We start from the raw sequence: 9,519 nt of genomic DNA, 5'->3' as shown, positions 1-9,519 counted from the left end.
GGAGTTGCAGAAAATCGACTATTTTTAGTTTGCATGTATGTTTACATTTTTTAATTAAGAACGATTGCTATACCATTTTTTGATGGTTAAGATGTTTAGTGACATATATATTTTTAAGGAAGAACGATTGCTATACCATTTTAATTGAGTTCTTACTAAAATGATATCAAGATGGTTAATATGTTTTTTGTAATTTTAATTATAAAATATGGTGATATGATGATTATGTAATTTTTTTATATAAATAATTTTAATTTTGTAGCGTAATTGTTTTTTTTTTTAAAAAAAAATAATTAAAAAAAAAACCACATACATGACATAACTAAAAAAAAAAATTATAGTAAAGTTGTTTATGTTTCAAAAAAAAGAAAAGAATGAAAGTCCTTAATAATATAAATTGTATTTATATTATAAGGGTATTTTAGGAAATAAGATCACAATACGATTCCATTCACCAACATATTGCATTGTACCAAACGAAGAAATATGATTAGGTAGTCTATTCCAGCGTTACAACCAAACAAAGGAATAAGACTAACTAATCTATTCCCAGTGGTAGCTAATCATTTTCCAATGGACTAGATAATCCGCGAACCAAACGAGGCCTTATTGTTCTTTGAGAGTTCCTACCATGCGGTTAGTTGATAAAATGTCCATTTTACAGCCCCCAATACAATTTTGACACCTAAGCTAAACTCATCTTAAATAATAGGATTGAAAACACAGGATTATTTTACAGCCCCTTCTACTTCAGACGTTCTCAAAACAGCAACGCGTTTCTTTTTCATCGCCAGCCAAACCCAACTGGAAAACGCAACCCCTTTCTTCTTCATCGCCGGTCCAACCCAACTGGAAAACGCAAACCCAACCTCAAAATCAGATTCTAATGCTTCAAAAATCGATTCTAATGCATCAAAACTTATTTTTTTGATTTAAAACTAAATCTTAGAGGGGAAGGTTAACCCTTTAGGGGACTTTAGGGATTTTATTACCCTAAAAGGATCTACCAAATCTCTCTTTCTCTATTAAATGATAAGGATAAGGAAGAAGGAAGAATAAGAAATGGGAGAGGAGCTGTCGGCAGGAAGGAAGAAATGAGAGAGAAGAAGAAATTGAAGGAAGAAGAAAGAAATAAGGAAAAATCTAGTGTTTTAAGCTGTATGATAGTTTTGTGCATTTTTTGTACTTTAGGTGACCACTTTTGTGCTATAATTGCATTGAAGTTAAATTCTTGTTCTTTTATTCATTTCCTTAATTTCTATTACATCTCCAACATACTTGAGAATGGAAAACAAAGACACAAATGAAATACGTTAGGGCATATGTATGAAATGAAAGGGCTTATGACAATGACAAAGCCAAGATCCATAAACACGTTTGTTCCAAACGATTATCTTTTTGGCAAACCATTTGATCCATTGAAAAAAAGAAAGAAAAAAAAAAAGGAATATATTTGGTTGTGGGCGATGTGGGATGGTTGACTACTCCACGGTAGAGTACTCGTAGAAAGGCCACGTACAAAAGTTAAAACCATTCGTCAAAGTTCCGTTTTTTAAGTATAATACTAATATTTTAGAACATTCCCAATGGAAAAGCCAAATGTTACTTTTATTTAAAATGACTCTTCAAATATTTGAAAAACTCCCTACATTAGATTAGTTAAAAGAAAATGTAAATGTAGATATCTGATTGAAAGAGCTAAAAAAAAAGCTAAATGTAGCAGCACTTTTCAAGGGAGCTATTTTATTTTTCATTGTTTCTCTCACCTGTTTTCTCTTTTTCTCAAATCTTTTCATACTTTTTCTCTGCATGTTCTCTTTTTCCCAAAACTTTTCCCATTTTTCGTCACATGTCCTCTTTTTCTCAAAACTTTTCTTACTTTTAAAAATATTTTAATAGAATGGATAGAAATATAGCTATTCGGATATAGAGACATTTAAAAATGGCTTAGCTAAACTAGATAAAAGTGAATTTTGAGAAGCCATTTTACATAAAAATATGGTTCTTTCATTGAGAGTGCTCTTATATAATTACAGAAAATAATGCAAAAATATATATAGGATATATTTGTTAATGCGTGTTGATTTTCTCAAAATATATATATATATATATAAATTCATAGTGATTATAACCATGATTTGACCCTACATAGTAAGGTGTAACACAGAAGCACTCAATTGGTCAATTTAAATTCATTTATCACATTTATATTATTCAAACTGATATGAGTAATTTCTGATATTAATCACTTAAAAAAAAAAAAAAAAAACTAAAGTATAAGCCATTTAAAGCACAATAATCTCATTGATGACCATAATCACAGATCACTCCTCGTTTTGCAAATAATCCCATTGGTTACAACAAATTCCAACACACTACTGTATTTATATTTTATACCCTCTTTTTATTTTCCCTATTCTAAATCAATGCCACCGCCGTCGAAGTTTGAAAGTTCTCTCTCTCTCTCTCTCACCCCCACCACGTAACGAACCTGGCGGTCAACACGTCCCGATTCAAACCTACCCTACGTGTGCATCTATGTCAAACTTGTGGGGTCCACCGAAGGCATTGACCCAACAGTTGTAATTTCTAAAAGTAGGGGCTAAGAACAAAGCAAGCGCAGCGCAGGTGGTGGTTGGGCTCACGACCTCGTCATTGACTCCGAACTATCTCAAACAATTGAACAAAGTTGGGATTTGTTGTACGATGCATGCTCGATCAAATTCATTGCAATTAGTACTGCTAATAACCACTTCCCTGAATAGAGCATTTGATTTTTTTTTTTTTTTGCTAAATTATACGGGAGAGAGATTGGTGCATATTTTCAGGGCAAACAAACAGACAGAACTTTCTGGTTTCCTTATTTTTTTGGGTTTGTTTTTTTCTGGGGTCTATATTTACTGAGGGAGCTTTTTTCCTTTATGTGACAGAGTGGTAAAGTAGAGCATTAGGAAGAGTTCAGAAGCGATATCAGATTCATTGCATCTAGACGGAATTCACTCTGTTTTCTTAATCTTCTTCTTTTCTCGGATTTTGGTGTACATAAATTCAGAATTGAATTTTGCATTAAATAATTGATCTTTTCAGAAACATGAGGACCATCTAGTGTGGGGAAGGAAAAGGTGAGGTGGTAACCGATTTTGGGCATCACATTTTGTATATCTGACATGATATTATTATAAGAAGTTCTTTTTGCTTTTTTCTTCTTTTCTTATTAGTTGTTGTTGTTCTTCTTTATCTTTTTCGTGGCTACAGAGGATATGGGCTAAAAGTGACAGGGGACCTCTTTGTCTTAGGTGTAATCGAATCACCCACTATCAACGGCTTGCACGAGAAGCGTATGACAGAAGGTAAGGGTGGACTCGATCTTAGCCTTTATTCTCCAGAATTTGCAGAAAAGAAGAAAAAATATCTCTGGGTTTTGATTCTTCATCAGTTGTTTATGACTCTACACCTTGTATGTACTGAGAGGGAGAAAAAGGCTTAGATTGGCTGCATGCTTCCCCCTAGCTTGTAAAAATGGGTTTCTTTTGGTTTTGGTGGCAATGTAGACCCAAATGTGAAATGACCCAAAAGTCCCCCAAGTGAAAATAAGGAAACAATTTGAGGGGGAAGGGTCAAACAAACCTCTTATACTTATATATTTAAATAAAATTATTTATATTTTATAGTGGATTTGGCATGGGGGGGGGGGGGGGGGGGGGGGAGGGGGGGGGGGTATAAGTTATAACCATCTAAATTGCTAACTTCGATCATTATGGAAGTCAATTTGGCTCTTAAGGTATTTCAAAGGTTAGCATTGAACTTGAATGATAACCAAGTTTTATCATTTTCAATCCATTTTGGGAATAGAATATTTTTTCTATGACACTAAATTAAAGTAAGAGTGCTTGGATGCTGCTTATTTGATGTCAGTGTCAAGCAAAAATAACAATGAGTCCAATATCTATTTTGTAGCAGTTTTATTGGATTCTTCATATATAACAAAGGCGCTGTTTATATTGACAACTTGGCCTCTTCTCTCAAGAAATTTGATGCACATTTGTGTCTAGTTGTTTGATTAGGTTGCTTTCTTGTCCATACAATTTTCTTAGAAGATTTTTCTGTAAAGCAAATTAGGCCACAGGTTAAAGTCAGATTCTAACAGAGGTTTATATCAAAATGGGTCCATGCAGAAGACATTAGACCTCACCCAATCCTTGATTTAGGACACCAGTAAGACTTCAACTTCTCCTTTCTGTCACTGGTTGTGATAGACCGGAATTGCATTTTGCTTACACTTTATTGACTTTCAAATTCTTAAGCAACTACACCACTTGAGTGAGGGGGTTCTTTCACTTGAAGAACCAAACCTCCTTTCCCTTCAAAACGAAATATATATATATATATATATATATATATATATATATAAAGAAGGGGGATTGAGAGATACAGAGGTGGATGTGCTTCTAGTTTTCTATCTGCTGCCATCTGTGCTTGGAAGTCAATACCTTCTCAAGCAACATATTTTATTCCATGAGCACTACAATTATGGAAGGTATGATTACCTGCTTACATCTATCACCAGGTACCAAAAACTTCCATGGGTCGGCTAAAAAAAAATAGCGTGTCACTTTGCTGCTTATCATGTACATGACATGTATGAGATCCGGATTCATTCACCTAATTGTTTTTATGGTTTCTCTGTTTCAGCTTGAAAAGTTTGACCCGATATCCTTGAAGAACTTATATAAGCAAGAGCTCCCAAATATCTTCCACATCAAGACAAGAAGGCTGTACATTTGAAACATCGAGTGTCCAAAGCCTTCTGCTTTCATCTATTTTCTTTGTTGAGGTTAAATATCCTCAGCTATTACTTGTTACTAATATGCCTGTCTATTATTTGAATTGAACATGTGTTTACTCAGAACAATGTTAAAGAAGCATAAGCCCTGTAGGGTGGTTGATTCTTGAACTTTAAAGCTTTGAAGTTAGAAGGTGTTATTAATGCATTTTGCATGTACAAGATACTATATATATATATATATATTACATGTAGTTTAGTGCAGTAGTCTTAAGCTTTTCCTCCATTGCTTTTGTTCTCATTTAGGTTGTCATGATTTTGATGGTTCTGGTCATGATCTTTTTATGCTTTTCCTTCGCTATAGGTGAAGTAATTGTCTATGCCTTCAATGGATCGTTCAACTGATGAGAAACTTGAAACAAAAGAGATGGACATCAGAAGTCTGTCATCCTCCGGCCATCAGGCACAGAACACACCATACATTCACAAGGTGGGAGTTCCTCCGAAGCAAAACCTCTTCAAGGAATTCAAATCTACTGTGAAAGAAACACTCTTTTCCGATGATCCTTTTCGTCCCTTCAAGGATCAAACTGGGTCTCGAAAGTTCATTCTAGGCATGCAGACCATTTTCCCCATACTTGAGTGGGGGAGAAGCTACAGCCTAACTAAATTTAGAGGGGATCTTATTGCAGGACTCACGATTGCAAGTCTCTGCATTCCTCAGGTAAATTTGCTGCCTATATATAACTTAGATAAAGAAACAGAAAATCCATAAAATTTACCCTGTTTATACAGTTCTAATAATTCATATGACTGCTAATGTAGGACATTGGATATGCAAAGCTTGCAAATTTGGCCCCTCAGTATGGACTCTGTAAGTTTCTGTACTACCTATGAGCACAATCTGTTGCCTATATCTACGCTCCTAGGATTTGTGATAAGGCTTCTTTGTGTTGTGTTATCTCTAAATCCTTACAGATTCCAGCTTCGTCCCACCATTGATTTATGCCTTCATGGGTAGTTCAAGAGATATAGCCATAGGACCTGTGGCAGTGGTATCTCTCTTGCTGGGGACCCTTCTTCAGAATGAGATCGACCCAACCAAAAATCCAATAGAATATCGGCGGCTTGCATTCACAGCTACTTTTTTTGCAGGAATCACTCAAGCCACCCTAGGCTTTTTAAGGTAATTAAATACCATATCTTCACTAGTCACAAAGAGAGTTTTTGTCTTAATTAAGTATTATTTCATTTGCATGCATGCTTCTTTTCAGCACTTTGAAGGCTTCCTGCTAATCTGTGCACTATGATTATATTATGATGGTTTTGGTTTTGGTTTTGTCAGGTTGGGATTCTTGATTGACTTCTTATCCCATGCTGCCATTGTCGGTTTTATGGGTGGAGCTGCCATCACGATTGCCCTGCAACAGCTAAAGGGTTTTCTTGGCATAGTGAAGTTCACAAAGAAATCTGATATTGTCTCTGTAATGATATCAGTATGGGGATCAGTCAATCATGGAGTAAGATCTCTCTTTTCCCTGTCTCCCTCAGTTTTTTTTTTTTTGGTTCCCGTATTCAATCTTCTAAAAAGGATCTACAATAACATTTAAGTCCAAAGTAAAAATAAACTTCAAGCCCAGGTACTGAATTTATATCACACATTTTGCAGTGGAACTGGCAGACTATACTTATCGGAGCAAGCTTTTTAAGTTTTCTTCTATTTGCTAAATACATAGTAAGTACTCCTAATACTATTGCTATTGACCTAAAATGTTGAAGGCTTGCGAGTTATTTTCTGATTCTGACATATTTTGGGGAGCAGGGAAAAAGGAACAAAAAGTTCTTCTGGGTGCCTGCAATTGCTCCATTGATATCTGTTATTCTGTCCACCTTTTTTGTGTATATAACCCGTGCAGACAAGGATGGCGTTGCAATTGTAAGCTCTTTAGTCATTCATCTCCTCTTGTTTTTAAGGACAATATAGTTGTAGTGATAGGAATGGTACTGGCTGTGTAATGACACTAACAAGTTCTATTGATATGTGAAGGTGAAACATATAGATAAAGGAATTAATCCCCCATCGTTGAATGAAATATATTTCAGTGGTAAATATCTTGGGAAAGGTTTCAGGATCGGTGTTGTGGCTGGTATGATAGCACTGACGGTGAGCCATAGCATAACCCGCCTCCTCTCATCAAGAGATTTGATCATTCATTATTGTATTTGAGCTAATTTTCTTGTCTTTCTCTTGTTGGGGCAATTCTATCAGGAAGCCACAGCAATTGGTAGAACATTTGCAGCCATGAAGGACTATCAACTTGATGGAAACAAAGAAATGGTGGCACTAGGAGCAATGAATATTGTTGGTTCGATGACTTCCTGCTATGTGGCAACAGGTGAGAAGGAAGCACAGACTAAGTCGTGTAAACCTAGCTATTTCCAAATGATGATGCTTGTTAAATGATGGGAACAAAGATTCATGTCTGACAAGAGTTAATTCCCATCCTTTGTCACAAAATAATATGTAGCTATCCTTCTTATCACATCACTTCAAAGCATGGTTAGTTTATATGCATAAAACCACGCCAAAAATTTGAATTTTAACAACCAGATGATTGAATATGATGCTCCCTGACACATGGAACCCCTAAATGACTGATGGGTAGAAGTACATATGACTAAGTAGCATGGAAATTATTACTATTCTCCTATGACTGATTATATCCCCTCTTTACTTGCAGGTTCGTTCTCTCGGTCAGCTGTGAATTACATGGCAGGCTGCCGAACTGCAGTTTCTAACATTGTGATGTCCTGCGTTGTATTCCTAACCTTGGAATTCATCACACCACTTTTTAAGTACACACCGAATGCCATTCTTTCTGCCATCATCATATCTGCTGTGATCAACCTAGTCGACTTTCAGGCAGCAATTCTGATATGGAAGATTGATAAATTTGATTTTGTAGCTTGTTTTGGAGCCTTCTTTGGTGTAATTTTTGCCTCTGTTGAGATAGGCCTCTTAATTGCAGTAAGAATTACAATGACTACCTAAATTCATTAATGTAGAATTAATGTGATTGGTCTTAAGTGACTTAAATCTTCTTCATTGTGTGTTGTGGCAGGTCTCTATATCCTTTGCTAAAATCCTCTTACAAGTTACCAGGCCAAGGACTGCAACTCTAGGGAAGATACCTGGGACATCTGTGTACAGAAACATCCAACAATATCCAGAAGCAACTAAAGTTCCAGGCGTTCTGATTGTGAGGGTGGATTCTGCAATTTACTTTTCCAACTCCAATTACATTAAAGAGAGGTAGAGACTAGAGATGCTCTGTCTCTTGTACTAAGTGCATACCATTCTCCCTCTTAAATATGGAACTCAATGCAACCAATCTTATGACTCCTTTTGCATCTAGGCAGTTTCCAACAATTACTGAACTTCTAGTGAATATGGGAAGTAAGAGCAAAGAATGGAAAGAATATAGAGGATCTAGAATGGATGAGGAAGACTTTAGGCTTTGAATATTTTCATTAATGGTTGTTCTGCAACGACTAAGTTCAAAGAATGAAACTGGAAGTACTGTGATTGAGCTGTTTCTGTGGCCAATTAGATGTTTTGTACTTATATTTTGGTATGGCGCATTTTGGGTTCTAATCTTGATATATTTTGCCTCCATATGAAGAAAACTAGAAATTTAGAGTAACTATGAAGTTTTTAGAATATGCTCAAATTCAATTGTCTTACAGGATATTAAGGTGGTTGGCAGATGAGGAAGAAAATCTAAAAGCAGAGTACCTACCAAGAATCCAGTTTCTGATAGTTGAGATGTCCCGTAAGCAATTTTTATTTTACCAAGACTCTAAACTCAATATTTCATCCAGACTCATTTTTAATGTTGTTTTGTGTTAATTGCAGCCGTTACTGACATTGACACCAGTGGCATTCATGCCCTTGAAGAACTACATGGGAGTCTCCAAAAGAGAGATATGCAGGTAGATGCATGTTCATGCTAAAATCATCTTTTGTCATATATAGTCTACTTAATCAGTAAAATTTGAAAGTGGCAACATCATACACTTGCTTAGAAACAATTCATATATAGTATATATACTATTACCTGTTACTCAATTGCCTCACCAGAAGTTTCCATGCGTTTCGCAGCTCATTCTGGCAAATCCTGGGCCAGTGGTGATTGACAAGCTCCATGCTTCCAAATTTGCAAACTTGATTGGGGAGAACAAAATCTTCCTCACGGTTGCTGACGCGGTCTCATCCTGTGCTCCAAAGTTGGCTGAAGAAGCTTGAGAAAGATGGATTGTTGCTGCATGAGAGAAATGAGAAGCATAATTAAGTAAACTGTAATATAAACCAACAGTGTGCGAGTAGAAGGGGAGAAGAGGTCTAATGGTGGATGGTGACGAGGTCATTATAAAAGTGGTCAAGTGGGTTTCTCTGTGATCCTAATCCATGGATAAAAGAAAAGAAAAGGTGCACAATTGTGCACTCAAAAACCAATAAGCTTGTGTAATTTACAGAAACGTCCCATCTTTCTGTGTGTACTAGAGGAATTTTGTTTTCTTCGAGTGGATATATATGAATGCAGAATTTTCTTTTTCACTAGGAATAAAGAAGTGTCTAAGAGTGGTGGATCAAAATTTTCTTATTGGTCTTTCTTTTTTGAACATCATAATGAGGCATTTGAAAAATGTATCTGAATAAAACTGCCTTTACATCT

General features: G+C 35.8%; 1 protein-coding gene across 4 annotated transcripts; it reads left to right on the top strand.

The window, feature by feature from the left end:
- Positions 1–2,915: 2,915 nt before the first annotated feature.
- LOC132184941 (sulfate transporter 1.3) lies at positions 2,916–9,519 on the top strand. 4 transcript variants are annotated; one of them, XM_059598736.2, is made up of 16 exons: positions 2,916–3,122; positions 3,256–3,350; positions 4,693–4,834; positions 5,148–5,507; positions 5,609–5,657; positions 5,762–5,969; positions 6,129–6,303; positions 6,453–6,518; positions 6,606–6,719; positions 6,831–6,947; positions 7,053–7,179; positions 7,525–7,811; positions 7,906–8,096; positions 8,531–8,616; positions 8,700–8,776; positions 8,946–9,519. In XM_059598736.2, the coding sequence occupies exons 4-16, from the start codon at positions 5,163–5,165 to the stop codon at positions 9,087–9,089; spliced, it is 1,986 nt and encodes a 661-aa protein (XP_059454719.1). In that variant the 5' UTR covers positions 2,916–3,122; positions 3,256–3,350; positions 4,693–4,834; positions 5,148–5,162; the 3' UTR covers positions 9,090–9,519. The 4 variants fall into 4 exon arrangements, with proteins under 4 accessions (XP_059454719.1, XP_059454727.1, XP_059454735.1 ...); XM_059598744.2 differs by lacking the exons at positions 2,916–3,122; positions 3,256–3,350 and adding an exon at positions 3,856–4,537; XM_059598752.2 differs by lacking the exons at positions 2,916–3,122; positions 3,256–3,350 and adding an exon at positions 3,856–4,567.

Source organism: Corylus avellana, chromosome 2 (assembly GCF_965113065.1).
Source record: "Corylus avellana chromosome 2, dhCorAvel1.hap1.2, whole genome shotgun sequence".
NCBI classification, from domain to species: Eukaryota; Viridiplantae; Streptophyta; class Magnoliopsida; order Fagales; family Betulaceae; genus Corylus; species Corylus avellana.
This window is presented reverse-complemented; position numbering and strand designations above follow the sequence as displayed.

Bases quoted from the DNA above. Each gene is read 5' to 3' on its own strand.
- LOC132184941 (XM_059598736.2), top strand. From the start codon at position 5,163: ATGCCTTCAATGGATCGTTCAACTGATGAGAAACTTGAAACAAAAGAG. The intron at 5,508-5,608 runs GTAAATTTGCTG...CTGCTAATGTAG, and splicing joins CAAGTCTCTGCATTCCTCAG to GACATTGGATATGCAAAGCT. The intron at 5,658-5,761 runs GTAAGTTTCTGT...AAATCCTTACAG, and splicing joins GGCCCCTCAGTATGGACTCT to ATTCCAGCTTCGTCCCACCA.